General features: G+C 41.3%; 2 protein-coding genes across 6 annotated transcripts in view; both read left to right on the top strand.

Moving 5' to 3' along the window:
* Positions 1 to 611: 611 nt before the first annotated feature.
* On the top strand, positions 612 to 9,265 carry LOC148040526 (uncharacterized). Its single transcript, XM_087700340.1, has 5 exons — positions 612 to 2,114; positions 2,206 to 2,305; positions 3,130 to 4,627; positions 4,718 to 4,786; positions 4,875 to 9,265. The coding sequence occupies exons 1-5, from the start codon at positions 1,063 to 1,065 to the stop codon at positions 7,334 to 7,336; spliced, it is 5,181 nt and encodes a 1,726-aa protein (XP_087556466.1). The 5' UTR covers positions 612 to 1,062; the 3' UTR covers positions 7,337 to 9,265.
* Positions 9,266 to 12,555: 3,290 nt separating this feature from the next.
* Positions 12,556 to 23,145, top strand: part of LOC148040525 (uncharacterized) — a 34,414-nt gene continuing 23,824 nt past the window's right edge. The window contains exons 1-3 of one of the 5 annotated variants that reach the window (XM_087700323.1): positions 12,556 to 13,134; positions 13,236 to 13,363; positions 13,471 to 13,972. In XM_087700323.1, the coding sequence (XP_087556449.1) occupies positions 13,002 to 13,134; positions 13,236 to 13,363; positions 13,471 to 13,653 (444 nt within the window). In that variant the 5' untranslated portion in view covers positions 12,556 to 13,001 and the 3' untranslated portion in view covers positions 13,654 to 13,972. The other 4 variants (XM_087700306.1, XR_015694924.1, XM_087700315.1 and 1 more) reach the window with 4 other exon arrangements.

The raw sequence follows: 23,145 nt of genomic DNA, 5'->3' as shown, positions 1-23,145 counted from the left end.
TAGCTACAAAACCTTTACACACTCCCCGTCCGTGCATCCTCAAACGTGTTGGGATGTTACTCGAGGAATGAACTGTACCTAAGATTACCCACCTTAGGATACCTGCAAAATAGAGAAGGAGTCAAATACTAAATAGAGAAGGGGACTAATGGCTTGTTGAATTACCTCAAGGATTTCCTCTGTATGAAGTGTAAAGAAGGATTACCCTTTAATCACGTCGCTTATTTATGAACCGGAATAAACAGACTTTTTCGATGCACCAATCTTCTTTGTTTCGATTAAGAAAGATAATAAGATGATTCCGTATGCTTACCCGAGTAATGTTTGATAATACGGGCAAAGCAATCCCGAAGTGTCTTGAAAGGATTATTAGCGTGGACGTAGGCTTGCTATTCAGGGACAAATTTTAACACGCAGCACTTAAAGTTAGGGCTAGAGCCTTCCAAGTAGGTAAACTCCTTCGTACCATTTTTCTTCAGCTCGAATTAAACGCGCACGCCCTCTCTTTCTTTCTCTCGCTTTTCTTTTTCTCTTCCCCTCGGGCCCCCTGTATCGTCGTAAAGATCAGGAGAACTTTTTAGAAAGGTTGTGTGGTTGTTGGGCTTTCTAGAGTCTCATTCGTTCGCCCTCTCTCTCTCTCTTTCTCTCTCTCGCGCGCGCGTCAACAGAGAACAACAGCCTCTCGCTAACATTTCTTCTCATCGAGAAGAAGCGTGTCGTCGACGAAACGCACCGCTCTCGTCCTCTCGGATGCTTCTTCATTCTTCTTCCGCCATTGCATCCCCTTCCACATCCACAGCGTGAGCTTCCAGTCGGGTTCTCTGTCCGCGCTCTTCTCTTGACAGGTCGAAGGTCTGTAAGAAGACAAAAAACTGGGACCTTGGATTCAGCGGCCTTCTTCGCGGCTTCTCAGACGCGATCCCTCTCTCTGTTCTACGGATGGGAATCTCTGGAAGGTGCCTACGTGGATAGATGTCCGCCTCTCTCTGCGAATGACATACAGCTGCTCGTGAGGTTCATTTTGGCGTAGATCTGAGAAGGACCATTATCATTTTGTGGGCCATGCTTGATCTAAACGAGGCTTTTGCTGAGGATTGTGACGGGGAGTATGCATCCTCCAGCAGACTGTCCCGGACCAATGGCGGCGACGTTAACTTGGCCTCGATTATTATCAGCAAATTCGTCGATCCCCCGGCTGAGGCTGATCCTGCTGAGGAAGCAGGACCAGGAGCTCCTGGTGTTCCTTCCAGGAAGCGCTCAGCTTCTCCTCTCTTCACATTCCTTCCGAATGCCAGGAAACAGACCGAATATTTCTATAGGGAGGAAGCTTGGGAGGAGAATGCCATGAAACAGAGCAAACATGGTCATCATGATGAGGCTTTGGTCCTCCCGCCTCCGCCGCTGCTTCGTCCAGCTCCCCCCCCTCCAGCCCTGGTTCTCCCGCCACCCCCGCCCCTTCCACCACCACCCCCGCTTCCTCCATCGCTCGTGAACAAAGTGGAAACCCTAGCACCCGCAGAGAGGATGCTATTCGCAAAGCAAAAACATCACAATGAGATCCCCGTCGAGGCTCGGGCCTCTAATGAGAAGAATTTTGAAGTTGATTTCCCTGTTCCTAGGGGAATGTCGCACATTTCTCCTGAATTAGATCCTGCACATATGATAGGATCAGACCCTAGTTCATCCCTCAGCAAAGGTGAAGCTGTGCCCAAGGTATTGCCGCATGAGTATTTGGACGACATCTGTACAACACCGGTTTTATCTTTGAAAAGGACAGAGGATTCGCGAATTCACTGGCTTAGAGATGCTACGGAGGCTTCAGAAAACTCGGTCACTTCTTTGGTATTAGGGAACAGCTCTCAAACTAACAAATCCAAGTATTCTGAATCCAGGGTGCAACAAGGCTTGCCTGTGTCTAGTCCTTTTGGACTCACACTTGGCAGAGAGAACCACAGTGGCCTGGCACCAAAGCCTGTGTGGCGAGGCAAAGTTTGCATGGAAGGTGCTGCCATGATTCCGGTTCTTGCTTATTGTCTTGGGGAAATGAAACGTGACTCAAAGCTCCAGAAGCTGCCCTCCATCTTGAACTTACAAAAAAACGTGAAGTTGGAGGAGTACGTCCCCTCGGCATTTCAATAGAAATGAGGTTGATACAAAGTTTAGTTTATGTACGTGATTTGTTTCTTTCTGTGAAATATATGGCAGGTTTCAGAAGACGTTGCAGGATGGTGTGGCTGAGCCAGTCACACAGTTCAAACCTTCTTCAGATGCATCTTCTGAGGAAGTTAAACGATTTAAGGCAGTGGTAAATGGACTTTCTGATATTTTCTAGGTGTCTGATTCTGTTTTATTTGCTTGACCTAAGTTCTCTTATATGCAATATGTTGATATTGAGAATCTATGCATGGTCATTGCCTGGTTTCACAGTACTTGAGATCATTCCACAAAAAGCTGTGGTGTTATTTTGGGGCTTGTCATCTCATACATCAGAAAACAAGACGATTTACTTTTATATTGTATTCTGCTACCCTCTAGCTCCTTAGTTGGAGTGGCAATTTGATATTTAGTTATTGGACTCTAGATGTGAAGGACCTGATTTTAACCTCATCGCTACACTCACATCCCTGCTGATCTTGCTACTTTTTAACTCCCCTGTATATGGCTGTTTATGCTTTGGGCATCATGTGTAAGGCCTAGCCTGTCCATCTGCCCAGCTCTCTAGAGATGATAACTTCGTTTTCCAGAGTGCTAATGCCTTCCTCAGCTTTCATGGAAATCTGAAAATATTCGGTTCGTAGTCTTCATGTCTTTAAAATTTGAGAGGCAAGCTAATTGTGCAAGTCAATGTGACTGTGATTGTGGAAGTGCTCAGTTCTCCATAATGAATGGTCTCGCAGTTCAATATCAGCTGGTATATTTCAGAAAATTTTTGGCTTTGCTTGTACAGTATAGTTTTGTGTCCTTTTCTCATCTTTTCTATTGTGCTTTTAGGTGTAGTTTTCTGCATGGTTGTTTGTGTTTACTGTAGACCATACCTTTAATCTGGACATTCTAATTTTAGGGAACTGTGGAGATTGTAGTCTGTGTCCTTGCAACATCAATTTCTGACATGGCTTACAAACTTGTCAGGTGGGAAAGTTATCAGGTGGGTCAGGATTGACTGTATCTTCTGGAGTGTTGGACCTAGAATTGGGGCTGCAAAGTGTGGCTGCCAACTTCTCAGCTACTGCTTCAGCGGCTTTGGTACCTTTGGAAGGAATGGGTAGATGTGGCTCAGTTGTAAAACTATATCTCATTTCTCCTTCGAGCTTCAGATCTGTGCTTGAAAATTGGCAGCCAGATAGATCCCTTTATGCCTGGAGGAAGATTGAGCTGCTTGATCCAGACTCTCTCTTGGGATTCTTTTGTGGTGATGCTAATGAGGTTCTCAAGGACAATCTGAATGAAGTTGACACAAATAAGCAGGACACTGGCAGGAAGAGCATTGTACAGACGGTCAAAGAACCATCACGTGATAAGACTACTATTGTAGTTTCTGTGCCATCGGGCACAGTGTCAGACCACGTACTTTCGTCAAGGAGTGCGTCACACCAGGTAACACACCCGGACTTTCTGCCTAAAAGTGGATCCCTGGGTTCTTGCCGGATATTGAGCATTGGTCCTGGATCTGAAGAAAGACAGGAGTTGAAAGGTAATAGTGGGAGTATCGAATCTAAGATGCCTGGAAGGAGAGAACATTTCTACAGGTATGCTGACAGAGATGACCTCTCTGGGGAGGAAGGGAAACGCCCTAAAAGCATGTCTAAGCAAAGGGAGAAAGGTAGCTGGCATTATGCCAGACTCAGTTATAAGGAATGCCATGAGGAGAAATCAAAAGACAAGATTTGGTGGAATAAGGAGGGCAGAGACACAAGTAAACACCTAGATAAGGAACATGATTGGAATTCCCTTGGAAATTATAAAAGCTTTAATGAATTCGAAGCAGAGCAGGCTTTCTTTGAAGATAAGCTGCATCACAAAGGAAGGGACAGATCTACGAGAGAGACTGCTCTTGAAGGCTCACCAAGAAGTGAAGCAGCTTCCAAAAGTGACAAGTATGCAGTAAATCAAAATGGGAAAAGGGAAAGGGAATATCAGAAGGGCAAGTTTGTTGAACTTAAATGCACCCAAGAGCTGGAGCCAGGTGGACATCAGCCATCAGACCAAGCTGAAGGGCCAAAACTAAAGTTACAGAGGCAGCAGTTAAACCAAGGAGAGGAATCTGCAATCCCGATGAAAAAGACAGCCTTGAATGATGCAAATCCACTTTATCCATGTCAGAAGATGGTGGCACCTACTGGCCACGGGGTTTCCAATCGAATAGGTGGATTGCCAAGTGGATCGTACAATGCTTCCATTTTGACATTAGAATCTGGTCCAGGTGAGATGGAAACTGAGTTGAATCTGCAAAAGGTGCTACCTGAGGAAAACAGGATCATGGAAGATACTGTAAATTTGGCTGGTTCTCCAGCAATGAAGATTGATATGCAAGAAGTCAGCACAGAGTTTGTGCTTCATGAACTTGATAAGGAAACCCGGACCTGGCTTACATCAAAGCATTGTGCTTTCTATTTGCAGGAAGAATACGGTAGGTAAAAACCCTGCTATAGATTTGCCCACTGACCTTTGCCTCGGTATTCAAAGCAGAGCTCTCACATTAGGATTCTTTTTTGATCAGGTGTACATTCTATTGTGAAGTCGGAAGCTCCTAGTACAGATTCGCGTTTAAAGGTGGAAGTCCAGAATGGTCTGTGTTAGCATGCATACATCTCATGTTTGGGGAGCTATGCCTTTGTCTACTGCTGTTGATAACTGTTATTGTGTCTTATGTCCAGGTCCTCTCCAGGTGACGATTTCAATGCCAATTCTTGATTCTTGTGATGCAGCAGAAGCCAAATGGTTTGTTGACCAAGCTGCTGCTGTGGTGAGAACCGTGGCTTCTCGTGGAGTGTTTATTAAGTGCCTCTGGTATGAGGGCCCTGTCCAGATGCAAGCTGGATATGGGGCCCCTACTGTTCCTGCAGTTGTGAAAAAAATCAAGGGAGATGATGGCAAAAATTTAGAAAGACTGCAAGAATCAACTGGTGTAATGATTGGTGTTGTTCTACGAAAAAGTGGGGTTGCAACTTTTGATGAGTTTAACTCAAGGCCTGGGTTTATTGGGCTTCGTCTGAAGTCCATTAGAAGAAAGGGGTTGCTGGAGGCCTTGAAACAGGCAGAAGCTCTTCTGGAGTTTGTTGCAGACTATTTCTCGAAGGAGTTAGCTGTGCACATTGCAAATATGCAAGAAATGGGGCTGCTCCAAAGTGAATCTTTTACAAAGCAGGACTCACCTTCAGTGCTTGCAGCATCACTAAAAGACGTTGCTCCAAACTTTCCAGTCAAAGCTGAGCCTTTACCTATTGTTGGCTCACCCAGTTCTCTGAAACTCGAAGAAACAACATCAGGTGGTTTTATGGAAGAAGATAATACAAAACCACCCTGTGCTGTAGGAGAGAAGGAAGATTCTCACTGTGCCTTGCATTCTGAGTTAAGGGAGGTCCCTTGCAGACCGCTCTATGTTAGTAACCTACCAGAGCACATCTCATCTCTTAAGATACGAACCATTTTCGACAGTGCTTTGAGAGAGAAACTCAGCCACTTGTGTGGTGTTGAGGCAAGTTCAAATATGGTGACAGATGTGCGTTATGTACCAGAGAAATTTTGTGCTTTTGTTGAGTTGGCCAGTGAGGAACTCCTGAATACTTCCTTGAAACTTTATAGGGAAGATAAAAGTGTGTTCCAGGGCTTAAGTGTAGAGTTAGGCCTTGCAGCAAACTTTAAACTTGAGAGGCAAGGGTCATTTTCCCGAGCTGGGATGAGAAACAGGGGTGGCAACAATGAAGAAATGGCCAGAACTCCTTCATTCTCGAGCAAGAACAAAGGAGACAATCATAGGAGGAGACGGTATGGATCTGCAAGCAATGAGAGTGATTCAGATTATTCTCATGACCACTGGCTTACAGAGAATAGTGGGCTTAGGTCTGAGCACAGTTTTGAAAGACCTAGGCCACTTTTCCTGAGCGAGTTGATGAGGAATGCATCTGCTCAAACTATCAAAGAGCTTTTTGAGGACATAATTAAGACTTACATTAGCCCTTCCTTAGTGCATTCTAGTGTAAGACAACTGATTCTTGATGTTAGGTATGTGCCTTCACGGGGATGTGCTTTTGTTGATCTAGCTACCACTACCCTTGTGGAGTCTATGCTAGATTTGCATTCAAGAAGGCCCGAGGTATTCTTAAACATGAAGATGGAGCTTGGGAGGAAGCCTGTTCCCTATTTTGTGGAGGAGGATGCTGATAGGAAGCTAAGCACTCGCAGTCATGATGCAAATCTCGGATCCTATGCCCATGGAGTTCGTCTTTCATCATCGAATTCTCGAAAGAAGTCAGACAAAAATGTTTTCGACCATTCTAGTTGTTTTGATTACAGCGAGGATTCTGATAAGGGTGATGATCTTTCAAAGCAAGCTGGCAGTGTTAAAAAGCAGCGCTCTGATCCTGAGAAGACTATTTACGCTGATCGGCTTCCTGATAATGCTTCAAAGGGGATGATACAGAAGATATTTGAGCGCGTGCTGGTGAAACATCTGAACAGGGTGGATGTAGATGTATCTGATGAAATCATCACTGAAGTGCGCCATGTCCCGACAAAGTACTGTGCTTTTGTTGTGTTTGCTACTGAAGACCTTACTAGATTGGTGCTGCAGTTGTACAATCAAGATGAAAATGTGTTTGAAAGTATGCGTCTAAAGCCTCATTTTCACTCACGAATGGAGGATCTCTACAGAGAAGAATTGCAAGAGCTTGATGGCACTTCTTATCCTCCTTTCAGAGAGAGGGCTTTAGATCCTAATTCTGATGATAATTCTGCAAAGTTTCGACAGGCAGAGGTTCATGATACACACAGCAGATCATTGGTTCAACGAGCTGTTAGCGCAAGTGCATTCAAAGAGGTTGACAGGAGGAGGTCTGTTTATGTTGACAGAATTCCTGAAGGCCTTGGCGAGTCTACGATGAGGGAGATTTTTGAGAGAGCTTTTCGTGGCAGAAAACATCTTCACAGTAGTAACATGATCTCTGAAGTAGCATATTTCAGGGATAAGTTCGATTACAGTAAGCTTTGTGCTTTTGTTGAAGTTAGGACAGAAGATGGTGTTCAAGATGTGATTGACTTCTACAATGTGAATCAAGAAGCTTTTGCAGGGATGAGGGTCAGGCCTGGTTTCAAATACAGTCACCGAGAAGCAGCTTAGCAGAGAAAGAGTTGTTTTGCACTCGGATGTATTGTGCTGGGCAAGATTGCCTCAAGCCAATGTGCACGTTAACGTTAGCTCACGTTCAAGCATTGCACCAGGAAAAAGAACATAGATTTGAACGGAAGAGAGGGGGTGCTGCTGAGAAGGTTGCCTGCTTATTTCTTCGCGTGTCTGGACCCAAATGTACATTGGCATTGAAGATGTGAATATAATTGAAATTTGTAGAGCTATAATTATGTGAACTGCTGACTTCCATGTACACCAGTTGGCTTCTGGGACAGTGTCTTCCATGCACACCAGCTGGCTTGTAAGTGACCATCTGTGCACTTCATTGCTGATCAAAACGGGGATGACTTTCTTTGGCAGGTTCTTATTAATCAACATAGCCAATTTGAGGGAGTTTTGATTAGAACTTGCATGCAGTAAAGCTTTTGTGCTATGCTTCAAAGTTAAGAAATAAGAACTGCAGTGATGGTGGATAAAGACGCTTATAATTGCCTACTGGATTGCGCGAGCTCATTTTGTATTGGTGCCTCGACAGCATTCATGCCAAATAGAAGCACTGTTCTTTGGCTGCTGAAAATGGGGTGGCGGGTTTTTCTTGTGAGGAAAGTGATTGGCAGGTGAAAAACTACAAGTTCAGTTGGCCTTTCTTGCCATATTTAAGTGTTGGGCTTGGCGGGGGAACTACTTGAAAATGTGCCATTTGCTTGAGATCTGCGGCTTTCGAGGACCGCCCCTACTTGCATACCCCAGCTACTGGGGCTGGAAGAGTGCACGCACAAACGTCAAGCGAGGTTTCAATGTTACACAGAAAATTCGTTCAATGTAATGGATTATATAGACATACACACATACGCGGACGTTCTCAATGCCATGGGTTGTCTACATGTGCATGCACGCAACGCGCGCACAGAATAGAATTCGTGCATGAACGCATCATAAGGGGTACGCCATTGTTTCCGAATTGGCTTTATTCATATCATAGTTTTAATAATGATGTCGGGGGACAAGCTGCTTGCCTGGCACAGCCAGCTTAACTAACGAGGTTGCACAGCTATATTGATGGTTATGCCGGTACTAAATGTTGTCGAACGTCTCTGAGGCATCATCGGGTGGTTTTTTTTTCTGTCGATGAAGCGACGAACTCTATTGGGCGAACATAAAAATAGATCAGTTGGCAACGGACGTGCCCCCTCGGAGATGCATGCAAATTTCGTGGCAGAAAAGAAAAGCATGTGGCATGGAGAGTTTGGAAAGGTGGCTTAAGGCAAGTAAGGCGCTCCTGAATGGAATGAAAAGTTAAAAAGGGGGTCTTACATGACAGAAAGAGAATGCACGGGGGAAAACTATCCAGAGGGGGGCGGCTGAGGTCGCCTAAGTTACCATTTTAGTCGGTACGATCCGCGCGTCGCGTCACGCGGGTTCTGGGCTTTGTAATCTCAATTAGATCTAAAACAAAAAGAGAGGATGGATGTATCATGCATGTGCGTGTGCGGGGTAAGAATCGAAAGGAAAAGCACAGCTACCGCAAGTGGGCACGGGGACCAGCACCGCACAACTATTAGTCTCTATAGACCCTCCTCGTCAATGCGCATTCTCCACTTGTGATTTTTACCTTATCGCCATCGTACTGACATAGACAGCCAATTCGCAGACAGACGCACAGCCAATGGGCTCGCTTTGTGCCGATGAACAGGGGTTTTCTCGTGGTCGAGAAAAGCTACGCCCCAATGGAATGGAAAGTGTGCGCTTTCGCGTAGATTTAGCTAGCATTTAAACCATTCTATCATCTATGTCCTTCCCCCATGTATAGGCCCCTCTTCCTCTTTTTGATTTCACACTCAAGTCTTTTCTTGCAGAAGTCAGGTCATTCTTTAGCTCTTTTGTTTGTAACAGACTATTCACAATGATTTTGGAGTAATTTGAATTTTTAATTTTCAAAGTCCATCATTGGATCCTCAGTATATAAAATACATTCTAAGTCAATGAAATTCTCTACAAAACCTATATTACGTGAGTAGTACAAAGTTAGATATGTTTAATTTGTTTGCTTCTGATTTTGATTGGTATATACGGTTGTAAAAAAAGAAGAGGTGTAGCTACTCTTCTTGAACTAAATCCTATGTCAACATCAATTTCGTGAGTTTTTCATAGAACCCACTTGGAATTCCAAGTACTAAGAAGAAAATCACATATGCAAGGAACTAGATGGATTGATAATCAATATGATTGTACACTCTGCAAGTAATGCAAATCATATGAAGGAGCTTAAGGACTTGCAATAAGAATTAGAAAGATTGTAGTATATTGCTCAAAATATTGAAAGTTTAGATATGAGTGCAATCTCAAAAGGGCATAAGTGAGTATCCATCACCCTTAATTATGTAGCTGAAAACAGAGTTATTTATGCACTTGTGAAGGTCTAGATCTAAAGTGTGCTACGTTTTTTGGGAAGCTAATTGTGTAGCATGTAGAAGGGGAAGGTTTAACTAATGCGTTCAATTTTTAATTTGTTGATGCCAAAAGGCTATGTGAGTGTCTTGGGAACGATTGGTCAATACTTTGGTCATGTATTGCATAAAAATCTTGGTACCTATGTGACACAACATGCATGAAAGATTGAATGACTATACTACATATGAATGCGACACAATTGCCTCTTTATATCTATTGCCTAAGGTTGTGGTGAGTAATATGTTAAATGCCATGCAAGAAAACAATTTATCATTCTCATACAGTTTGCTTATTTACTTGCAAACAATGCCTTGTGGAAGGAGGCATTTCCAAATGAATTATAAGTATATTAGATTGGATCAATGCAACATTGTTATAGCACCATATATACAAATCAAAATAAAATGGTACAACATGACAAAACTTGGTACTTTGGATACACTATTGAAAATTGCGATTGAGGGATATGATCACATGGACTTCACAAAGACAATGGAGCTTTGGAAAAACAAAGCTAATAATCATCCCTTCACTAATCATTAGTGTGGGTTTTATGGACCAAAGCTTGACTATATCTCAACCTCATTTGGAGATACGTAAATGTTTTGGCTTTTTTAAAGATCTATGGAAAATTGTAGGCTCTTTTGCATCTTATATTCAAAGACTCTCAAAGAGCACTTTAATAAACTTTTGCTTCTAAATTTCAAGTCTTATTATATGAAATTGTTGCTTTTTAAATATTGTTTGACTTGACCATCTTATGAAAGCAAATTGTAAGGCATACATCCATTTTCTAAATAAGAGATATATCATCATCTAATGATGAGTAGGAATATCAATGGACTCATTGATCACGACCAAAGACCAAGAACTTTGCCTCACTTTTTCTAGGGTTCTATCCTAAGGGTAGATTATTAGGCATTATGTAAACTTTTAACATGCTTTATCATAATATAAAGACTTGTCAATGTGTTACATCAACTTCTAAGCAAATCAAACAATGATAGATATGATGAGAACATACGGTCTTTCTTTCAACAAAATAGGCACACTTAAGAGAGCGAGTAATGCATCTTTATATGAATATTATATCCTTTTAAGGCTCTCTTTTATGACTAGTTTACTAAAAACTTTGTATTCCTTATATCTTTGTGATATTAACTGCGAACATGAAAGTGACGATTACTAGTTTTAAAAGTCTTTGAGCCTTTTTGACATATGCACTCCCTCAGTATTGAAGAAACTTAGGCAATAAGAAAACAAAGACATAACGTTTTATTATTATAAACCAACCATTTGCATGAGGACAATAGTAATTGCGCTATCACTTACATTGCTTTTAAAAAAAGATTTACTATTTGAATTTACCATCACCATTCTTATATCTTCCATCATCATCTAAGATGATGCTCATACTTTTGTTTGCAACATTAGTGAATTGTTGTCGCTTGGCGATATTTCTTGTAATCCTCAAGCACTCTAACAAGGTCTTTTGAGCAATGATCCTTCTTCACAATATGTATAAAGATTAAATTAAATTGATACTAGACCAAATGACCAACGAAGTCATAAGGAAAAAGTGAGTATGACAACATAAGACTTCAAAGCCTTTAAAAAATCTACTACCTTTGTTATAGTGAATATCATTGATGACTTGAGTGTGCAACTCTAGATGCTCGTGAGGATTGCTCCTTCATATTGCCAACTTAATAGCTTGCCTTGATTAGAATCTGTATCTATATAAATATTAAATTGTATCAAAACATGACCAAATGACCAAACAAATGATAAGCAAAAATGTGATTATGACATAATAAGACTATATGGCCTTTAAAAAAACCCACAATATTTGTTATGGTAGATATTGTTGACAACTCAAGAGTGTTAACTCTAGATGTCCATGAAAATTGGTTCTTCATAGGTATTGTCAATGGTGAAAGTAGAGAGCGAGTCAAGATTTTGGAAACACATAAAAGATTGATGGAAACTTTAAAAGAAAAGAGGCATGAGTGATTTAGTTTCGACCAAAAGTGTTATGCTTGGTCTTTTCTTTTCTTTTCTTCTTTAGCACTACAATGACTAATCTATCCTAGACCCCCACTTCAGAAAGTTGTAGCCAACCAAAGAGCTATTGTCTAACGTTCAAACCAATTTCTAGGAAAATTTTCAATTGGAAGTTTACACCGGTGGGTGATGGATCCCATTCTTATTGTTGCAATATGGGCCATGCTTTGATGTGTGAAGAATAGAGACTAGTATGATGTCACTCCATAGTTTGGACTTTTGATTGGGTAGTAGTGTGCCAATGTGCCATAATAGGGTGAGATTGGGTGAATTAGTAGCAAGGTTGGATTGGCCAACATTGAGATAACAGGGGGTTTGGACAATTAGGCATAAGGGGCCGCGGGAGGGGGGGGGGGGGGTAGGGATAGGAGCGACCAAGTCTCAACGAAGGAGGCACTTGGGTAGATGTGCAAGTATAGGGTCGTCTAATATGACCATGCAAAAGTACATGGTTGTGGACCAACTGTACCACATGTGGATGCATGGAAGGCATCCTTTATGTGTTCTGCCATGCAAATTTAATAGGAGCCCCACTTCCATGTGGCACATCCTTGTTTGGGAGAAAAAACAAAACTAGGGTAAGGGGGCCGATAAAATGAAGGCAATTTGAAGTGTCATGAGCGGACAAATTTTATAACGCTTATAGATGTCGTTTCTTCAAAAAGCGATGAAATGGAGTTTTTTGATTGGTCAAAGAGCGGTTAATGGCTGTCACAGAATTGGGCTGTTAATGCTTTTTCTTCAAGGCTCCTCCACTGTCACATTTCTGTGGGCAGTTTTTGCATTGCTAGAATTCATGTCGATAGCCATCGCGCAGGTGTGAGGTGAACTAGGGAGTCCATAAATTTTTTTGGCAGTCTAGCTATGTGCAGCGACACCAACCCACCATTGGCGACAATCATCTGAGCTCAATCCATGGCAGTCGGAAGGGGGGCCGGTAGCTGTCACTAAACCGGCCCCCTTACCCTAGTGGGTGATAAAAGACTTATTGGAGGGCAAGAGGTGCCACAGGGAGCCACCCTGTTGATCACCTGTCCATGGCCTTGCATGTAGGAGTGTTGGGGGCACCCTACGCCATGCCGACCTTGCCCCAGATGGAGGTCGCACACTCCTGCACAGAGGGTGCTCATTCTTGGTTAAAATGCCGGTTGATCTTCTGCGTTCTTTCCTCCAGCATGACTCGTCATATCGCGTCCCTGGTCGCTTGCATCGACACTCGTCGAGACACCTCAACTGGCAGCTGTCGCTGATCAATCGCCGGATCTTCTCCCGAGGTAAGAGATGTTTTCTTGTTGCTACTCGTAGAACATGAAACCAAAAATGTCAATAGTTGAAAATGTTAACAACCGAAAACATTATAGTTCAATACTTCTAGAACATGCAATGTACAGCTCGATGCAGTACTTCTCTGTTTCATTGGAAGTGCAGCAGAAAGGGATCACGAAGATGGAGGCAACAGAGCCTTTCAACGCCCCTATCAATCCAGTAGCTCTTGGAATCCCTGTAATATAGTTAAGAGATCGCAACAAGTGAAGCATCTGAAATTTTTCCTCTATGTATCATCAAACTGCAGAGCCTATTGTCTAAACATGCATGGCCTGACTATACAGGATTATTTTGATATCATCAAGGAGCTCATGGATTGGGGCACGATGCAGTGCTTCTCTGTTTCATTGGAAGCGCAGCACAAGAAGCTCATGAAGATGGAGGTAGCCGAGCCTTTCAACACCCCTGTCGATCCAGTGGCTCTTGGAATTGGGCACGATATGCAAGAATCTCAACAGAGGAACTAAGTGCAGGAACTCTCAGGATGTTTATGAAGATGCTAATCTGCTTTGGACCGTCGGAGCTACAATAGAAAGGGAGATCCTATTTTGGAAAATTTAACGAGTCTGAATAAGAATTTGTTGAAATTCTGGACTGCTGCTGGTTTGTACATAGAAAAGACACCAGGTATTACAGTAATGACGCTCTAGAGATAATTGTGCTACTTATTTACTGAATATTTATCGGAAAAATGTAATTGTAGAGACCATTTTCTTACCTACTTTTGGGAAGTCTAATGAACTTATTGGATTTGGTATTTGGCAGAAGTTATATCACTGGTTTCCTTATGCAGGATGCTATCAATTTAGCAAATTGTGGTGTTGGCTTTTGTCACAACAACAAATACTATTTTGCTCCACTGGTTTGATGTTGGTAACCTCTTCTTGTTTTGCTTGGAAATGAAAAAGGTTTGTTCAGCTTCTGCTCATGCCTATATTGAGATGAAACTTCAATAATGGTTCAGCTCTTCATCCTACATTATCAATCAAATGTATTGTAAGTTGTAGGGAATTGGAAGATAGTCGAGGAAGGGGCTTTTAAGTGTGCTGCCTAGCCTCAACAATTTGTGCACTTGCATTGACTATCTCTTGATTGCCAGTTAGATTTCTGTGCACATGGCTCCAAGCCACCAAAAAGTATAGAAGTGTTATGATTGGGATCTCCACTATTCTCCTGCTGCTATATTTGTTTGGACAGAGATAATTTTCCATGCAGTTTTGTTTTGATTCCCATTAAAGTTTGTTGGAGATGAGAATTCTGGTTTTGTCTAGTCCCATCTACTCTGATTGCCTTGTGGTTTCTTTAAATTGGGCCCTTGAAGTGCACATATTGCAAGAATATACCAGGCAATAGCTGTGCTCTTTGATGTATTACGAGCAGTCAACCAAACAGAGTCTACCATTTTTTGGTTGATGTTTGATGCTTTCTACTTTCAATCATGTATAGACATTGTATACTTATGGCTCTTGATGACTGGTTCTGTGTATGCAGATTCTATTGTGATGACTGGTTCTAGTTTGATTCCACTTTGATTATTCTTGGAGATCACAAGGTAAAGAAGGTGAGACTCTCTCACTCTTAGCTCCATCTTCATTTGATGCCTTTCTATTCATATGAAATTCTATACACTGGGAAAAGGGGGGGCAGATAGGAGGAATTATTAGGGAAATCAAAAAAGGGTTACTTTGTATTATGCCATTCCACAGGCAGCATATTAAATTTACTGCATATGCTGTGAAGTTTAGTTGCTACAGTACATGGCAAGGTAGCATGCCATACAAAAAATTGTAGGTGATAGGCTTAGATGATTGCAAGCAGCCTACAAAACATTGCTTCAGGTTTAGGGCAGTTGTACAGTAAGGAAGTGGCTGCAGCACGATGTGCTTTACCAGCTCTATGCTTGGCAAGCCTTGCAAGCCTTGCTTCAAATGAGTGGATGGATGGTAGACTGAGGGGCCTCAGATCTTTGGTAGGAATGAGCTGCCCTTCCCATAGGACAGCTCACAGCCTACTCTCATTTATAGCCTGTTGACACTCCCACTCTTTGTGAGCTTGTCACAAAGCAGCTTGCTCCCCCCTTTGTCATGTCTTTGCAAGCCTTGCTTCAAATGATTGGATGGATGGTAGACTGAGGGGCCTCAGATCTTTGGTAGGAATGGGCTGCCCATAGGACAGCTCATGGCCTACGCTCATTTATAGCCTGTTGACACTCCCACTCTTTGAGAGCTTGTCACAAAGCAGCTTGCTCCCCCCTTTGTCATCTCTTTGCCTCCGTAGCGACATCCTGCTCAGCTCTCTTTTGGGCTTGCCGTTCCTTCTTTACTTCCTGGCTCTCTCCGCTTCTTCTCACATTGCAATCTTGGCCTTATGCTTTCAATGTACTGATCGGAGGTCAATATAAGTGAGTTGATGTAATCCACGAATGTCTCTCTTGTAGGCTTGTGTACACTCATGTTCACATGAGGCACGTCTAGGAGCTCCAATGTCCGTTGAAGGGCGTCAACCAAGGTGGCTTGCACATTGGGCATTAATGGCTACTATTGAAGATAAGCCAATGTGGTAGCAATAGCCTCGTCTTTGTTGCCCATCTTGGGTGTGTTGGGCATTTCATTGCAAGGCTGACTATCTAATGCTTGCACATTCTCTTTTGTGGTTGTGTCCATGGGCACAAAGTCCATGTGCGCACAAGGGAGGTGATCAAAGTTTAGTGTATCTTGGTTGAGACAGCTCTAAATCCTGCCTTTATTTTCTTGATTGTCATAGCCTTGTTTAGTGTCCTTGAAGCAATGCCCGCAATATCAGCCTTGTTGCATCATCATGGTTTTTCAATCTCCAAATCACCCTTTCTTTTTTGAAGGCAGTCTGAAATGGCTTAAAGATTGAGACATCCAATGGTTGAAGTTGGTGGGATGTATGAGATGGGAGGGTGATAATGTCGATGCCCCAGACTGAACCTTTGCAGCAAGCTCTAAGCCGGTGTGGTTACCACGACCATCCAAGACTAGCAAGTGATCATTGCTCGAAGACACACCGTTTGGCACCACTTGCTTAAACTACTCCATCCATGTTGAGAACAATTGCATGGTCATCCATGCCTTGTTTTGCATCCACATTGTGGCCTCCTCTTCACATTGGCTGAGATAATTATGCATGACCCTCTTTCCCTTAAATATCCCTTAAATATGTAGTACCTTGGCAATGAGTGGCCCTTAGCGTTTACGCAACCAAGAATGGTTAACCATTCTCCATAGTCCGATGTCATACCATAAATGGCCCTTGTGCCCTTCTTAGCTAAAACCTTCATTCCTCCATCTCTAGACCCTTGGCAACCAATTTCATCTACATTCTTGATGTTAGAAGGTGGGTAATTCTATTGGCTATACATCAGCTCTTGATTGTCATACAACGGCTTAACCACTTTAGACCTCAAATTTACAGCTAGTTGGTGCTCCAATGGCTCAACTACTCTAAGGCAACTTGGGATGGCGCTTCCTAAACTCATCCAGCCAAATGTGGCCAGGAATACCATTAGTGAAGGGGCTCATCTTGGTTTGACAGACTTCAGCCACCTTCAAAATGAGATCTTGGATGGTGGTCCCATGACCAACATCTTGCTTTGTGAAACACCATTGAGTCATTGCCTTTTCCTCCTCTTCCGACAATGTGGGAGATGGTCCTTTGCACTTCTTAGTAGTTCTTCCTTTCAGCCATGCATCCATTGCAGATTGGGTCATTCCATAGTGGCGCGCAACAGCTCTTTGAGACATCCCACTCTCCATTGCTTTGATTGCAACAACTATGTCAATCTGTCCAAGGCCTAGCTCTCCTCTTGGGCCTTTGGATAGTAGTTGCCACCTCAGGTTCAACATGGGGCTGAGAAGGTGCTTGCACATCTTGTGCAAACTCAAATTGTGTTTTGTATGCTTATTGCCTCAAAGTGGCAGACTCTCGTTCTCAAAAAATGCATGGGTGGTGGACTTGGCACACTACATCTCCGAGATGGAATGAAGCTAGTCCTTGGAGGACCTCTCTTTGCCTTGGTTGTCTTGAGGGTCATAGTTGGAATAGAGAAATTAGTGTTGAGAAACATTGCTATAGTATGCAGAGATGAATGTAGTAGATGCAATTTTACAATATGTTTAGGCTAGAAGTGCAAGGAATCCAAGTTTGGATGTATGGCAAGAGAAACGAACAAAATACTACCTACAGAATACAACTGCAGCATGTAACCTTAGATGCTCACCCATGATTGAGTTCTCAATATTCCTTAAGAAGATTCTCGTAATCCTTGATAGAGAACTTGTCAAGAAGTGAATTGGAGAGAGAGAAATAGGAGAGAGAAGACTGTAGAAGAGAGAAGTGCAGAAGAGAGAGAGCGACGAGGAGAGAGACTAGAATAGGTGAGAGAAAGACAGGAAAGAGAAAGAAGCCATTGAAGTTAAGAGCAAGGTGAAGAGAAGAATAGTAATGTATTAATGTGTCAAAAGATGAGAAAAATTACATGTCTCCTCCTTTTATACCAATGTCAGTGTGATATGGCATAAATACTATTTACACACTAAATTCTTATTCTTCCTAGTTTCTTACAATCCATCTTGTCCCAAAGGTTTTTGCCTTAAAAAACAAACTTACAAAGATTGGAAAAGAATGGATAGAACAAAGTACTACTCTGTTTTCGGCTTTACAAATGAAAAAATGAATAAAAGATGAAAGATATATGGAATGAAATGGAAGAATGAGAGTAGGCCTCAGCTATATACATGATCAAGAATACCTCAAAGGTACTTGAAGTCTTAAAGTTTTCATTTAATGAGCTCAAAATGAAGTAGACAACATGTTATATAAATAGACCCTACTAAACTAAATTTGCCATAACATCTGGTAGAAGTGTCCAAATGAGGCATGCCATATGTTAAAACGTATCTCTTGAACAGTACTTTGACCCTATGTAGGTGGCATAATTCTGAAAATTAGGCAGAATAAAAATTGTTCTAAAACAATTTGTTGTTAGGTCCCTATTTGTACCATAACTGGCTCCATAGTCATTAAGCTTCAGCTACCAATGTGTCTCTTAGGAAAGAAAACTCATCTAATATGGAATCAGGCCTTCAAGAAGCTTCCTCAGGTGGTAAACCTCTCCATTTTATTAAATATTCAATGATGAAATGGGATCAAAGCTTCTTCTTACGCTAACCTATAACTGCCTTTGGGATGTATTGAATAATATCTTCTTCATCAATAGGTGACAGCTCATCAACTGTATCAACAAGATCACCATACAAAGACTTGAGTTGATTAACATGAAATACATTATGAATCTTAGTAGAAGAGGATAGCTCCAATCTATATGCCAAGTCTCCAATGCGCTTTAGGATTTAATAGGGGCCACAAAATCTATGAGCAAGCTTGTTACTGGATCCATCTTTCAAAGTAGAATACTGAGACTTGGGAACCTTCAATAAAACCAATTCTCCTTCTTGGAACTCTGAAGGTTTTCTCTTCTCATCTACATATATCTTTATTTGATCTTGAGATTTTCTAAGATTCATCTTGCATTGCTGAAGAAGGGTCTGCATTTTTTTCAATTCTTATTTCCCATGAGGATTGATTATTTCATTAAAGATGACTGTGGGTAAGGGTACCTTATAGCCATACATAGCCTTAAAGGGTGAAACTCTAATGTTAGCATGAGGGGAGTTATTGTAGGCAAACTCAACCAAGTGTAACCAAGAATCCCATGAATTCTGGACATTTTAATAGAAATGGTGAAGATAAGTCTCCAGCCACTTATTTACTCTTTTTGCCAGTCCATTAGTTTGTGGATGAAAGGTCATAGAGGGAGCCAATTTAGTGCCCATGGATGTGAATATCGCCTGTCAAAAGTTACTCATAAACTTTTAATCTCTGTCATGAACAATCACCTGCGGTAATCCACGGTCTCTAAAAATTTGCTCCATAAATTGATTGGTCACTTGAGAAGCAATAAATTGGGTCTTGGTTGGAATGAAATGGGCTACCTTGGTGAGTTTATCCACCACCACATATATACTATTCCATCCCTTTTTAATAGTAGGCAAGCTAGTAATGAAGTCCATGGTAATGTGCGTCCATTTGCCTGTAGGAATGGGTAATTGTTACAACAAACCACTTGGCTTATGGGTGCTATCCTTATTCTGCTGTTAAGACATACACTTCATGATGAAGTCTTTGACATCTTTTCACAGCCCTTTCCAATAAAAGCTTTTGCTGATTCTATCATAGGTATTGAAAACTCCAAGGTATCTGCAACTCCTCTATAAATTTTCGTATAAAAGAAATAGAGGAAATAACAATCTTGCCATTTAACCAGATGAGGCCATTTTGAAGTTAATAATGCGAGTTATCTTCCATAAGACCTTGCTGTAATTTCTGAAAAATATGGCTGAGCTTTTCATCTAAAAGATAAGCCTCTTATAGTTCTTCAATCTAGTCACTATGTAGCTTAGTCATTGCTGAAACTTTGCAAGCCCACATATGAGAAAGAGGAACAGGCACTACATTGTCTTTGCCCCGTGTATGAGTGATGCCAAAATCATAATTTAGTAGTGTAGCCACCCACTTATGGTGCTTAGGAGTGAGATTGGACTGAGTGAGGAAATACTTAAGGACCATGTAATCACTTTGAACTTTGAAGCGGTTGCCATATAAATAATGGTGCCATTTCTTTATTGCATGTAAGATAGCCAACATCTATTGGTCATAAACATTCATAGCCATTTCTTTATGTGTAAGCTTACGGCTTTAAAAGGCAATCACTCCATGCTCTTGTAACAAAACAGTCCCAATGCGTCGGCCATTAGCATCACACTATATGGTAAACTCCTTAAAGAAGTCCGAGCATACTAGAATAGGAGTAGAAGTAAGGAGTTCCTTTAACTGGTTGAAGCTACTATTTGCAAGAGTGAGGAAATACTTAAGAACCCTGTGATTACTTTGAACTTTAAAGCGATTGCCATATAAATAATGGTGCTATCTTTATTGCATGCGAGATAGCCAAAATCTCTTGGTCATAAATATTCATAGCTATTTATTTATCTGTAAGCTTATGGCTTTAAAAGGCAATCACTCTATGCTCTTGTAACAAAACAATCCCAATGCGTCAGCCATTAGCATCACATTGTATGGTAAACTCCTTAAAAAAGTCTAGGCATACTAGAATAGGAGTAGAAGTAAGGAGTTCCGTTAATTGGTTGAAGCTACTATCTGCAATAGTATTCCAAAAGAAAGCTTCATTCTTCAACCTATTAGTCAAAGAAACTGCAATAGTTGTATAATGCTTAATGAATTGGTGATAGAATGAAGATAGACCAAGAAATCTTCTAAGTGAAGTAGTAATAGTAGGTGTTGGCCAATCTTTAATACACTTCATCTTCTTGGGGTCAACATGTATCCCTTTTTCATTGACAATATGCCCCAAGTATTTCACTTTAGTGTGTATAAAAGAGCATTTTTTCTCCTTATCAAAGAGTTTGTGATGTCTCAATATATCAAAAACCTTTCTCATGTGTGATATATGGTCTTGAAGGATCTTACTATAAATTAGAATGTCCTCAAAGAAGACCAGGGCAAACTGAAAGAGGAAAGGCTGCATAATCTTATTCACCAGACTTTGGAAGGTAGCTGGAGCATTTGTAAGCCTAAATGGTACCACTAGGAAATGATAGAGCCCTTGATTAGTCCTAAAGGTAGTCTTGATCTCATCACTCTCTTGCATGTGGATCTGATGATACCCTGATCTCAAGTCAATCTTTGTAAAGAATCTATCTCCCTTTAGCTCATCAAGCAAATCATCAATCATAGGTATTGGAGGCCTATTCTTCACTGTGATCTTGTTAAGATCCATGTAGTCAATACACATCCTGAAAGGTCCATCTTTCTTTTTGACTAATAGGATTGGAGATGCATAAGGTGAAGAACTAGGTTCAATGAATCCCATCTCAAGAAGCTCCTTGATTTGCTTGGCTACTTCTTTCCGCTCACACTTGGATAATTGGTAGGGTGGCTTATTGATTGGCTTTAAGTTGGGCTCCAAATCAATGGGTTGATCTACCGCTCTCTTGGGAGGCAATGAAGTAGACATCTCAAACAAGTCCTTGTACTCCTCAAGAAGAGCTTTCAAGGCAGGATGACTTGCTGAATTTATAGATTGATCTTCAATCTCTTTATTTAAGTGCAAAACAAATATATGTGAAGAGTGCCTCTTGTATTCCTTTTTGAGTTGTTGAATGGTGATAAGTTGAAAATCTGATCTACCAGGAATTCTATGTAAATGGATGAGTTGTCCATTAAAGATAAACTCCATATATAGCTGTGAGAAATCCATAGTGATTTTGCCTAATGTCATCAACTAATCACAACCGAGTACAATATTTATGGGTCCCATTTCCAAGGTAATTAGGTTTACTTTTGCTTCAAAAATTTCAGCTAGCTGCGTGTAAAGAAACATGTGGGCATATTTGTGTGTTGATTTCTTCTTTACCATTGGCCACCTCCACTCTTATGGGCCACTGTATGTCAGTGGGAAGACAAATCAGCTTGTCCATAATGGACTTATTCACAAAATTGTGTGTACTATCACTATCTATCAAAATGAACACAACCTTCCCATGAATGTTACCCTTCATATGGAGTGTATTGGGGCTCTTAGAACCTGTCCAAGCATCCATAGAAATGGAACAAATAGTGTCAGCAAGTGGCTCATTATAAGTCCCACTTGGGTTGAAAGGAACACTCCCATCTGGATCAAAAGGAAAAGAGTCGGTTGGATCATAAAAATACTCTTACCCAACTTATTTCTCAAGATCATCATTTTTAGCATTAGGTGCAATTGTATTAGCCTCATCAATATCATCTTCTAAATCCTCAAAGACTAACATACTATGAACTTTGGCTTTTGCATTTTTTTATACACACTTTGTAGCATGATCAGGTGTATACTTTTTCTCACATTTGAAGCATAAGCCTTTTTTCTTTCTTTCTTTGTAGAGGTCCATAGGAATAGACTTGGGATTCATATTGGCTGAAATAGATTTAGGCTTGCTATCCCCTTGTTTGAAGTCAACTCTAGGATTGTTTACTATCTTGAAATTACTTTAAGGACTTGAAGCATTGAATGGTGGATAAGTTGGCACTCTTAAGCCCCCACTTGGTGCATGATTGCTGCCAAAAACATTGCCAACTTGTCCTTGTTTGAAAATAGTCATTGATTGTCCATAACCAGGTTGAAATGAAGACTCTCTTATATATTTCCTTCCATAGTGCTCCACAAGCTCAATAGCTTTGAAAAGAGTGGTAGGGTTTTGTGCCATGACATCAGCTGATAAGAATGGCTCTAAACCATACATGTACTTGTGGAGTTTAGCTTCATCATTGATGCTCTCTCTATACATGGTAAGATTGAGGAATTGGTTGGTGTACTCCCTTACACTTAGGTCTCTTGGCTCTAGACCATACCATCTCTGTGTCAATTTCTCTTTCTCAAGAGGAGAGAGAAAGACCTCAGCCATAAGTGTCTTGAAAGCTTCCCAATTCTCTACAAGTATGTTTTCCTTTTTAATATACCTCCAGTGAGTATGTGTAAATCCCTTCAAATACAAGGAAGCAAAATGAATCTTCATATCATTAGTTATAGGGAATATATCAAAGTAAGACTCTAATTTGGAAATCCATTTCTCTAGATGAGAAGGTGAAGATGATTGACCATTGAACTTGGCCAAGATGATCTTATCTTTCAACTCTCTTTCATGGAAGGGTTGCTGTCCCAAAATAGACTGGTCATGAGTATTAGGCATTGAGCCCCCAAAATGAGATGGAACTCTCTCAATAGGTGGTTGAGAACCAATATGAACCCTTCACATTGGTAGAGGACCTCTAGGAAGTTGGGTATTCAACCCAAAAGCTTGGGAGTTGGCACCATTCAA

This window comes from Lygodium microphyllum, chromosome 2, assembly GCF_053477565.2.
Source record: "Lygodium microphyllum isolate KBCC chromosome 2, Lygodium_microphyllum_v1.1.10, whole genome shotgun sequence".
In the NCBI taxonomy this organism is placed as follows: domain Eukaryota; kingdom Viridiplantae; phylum Streptophyta; class Polypodiopsida; order Schizaeales; family Lygodiaceae; genus Lygodium; species Lygodium microphyllum.
This window is presented reverse-complemented; position numbering and strand designations above follow the sequence as displayed.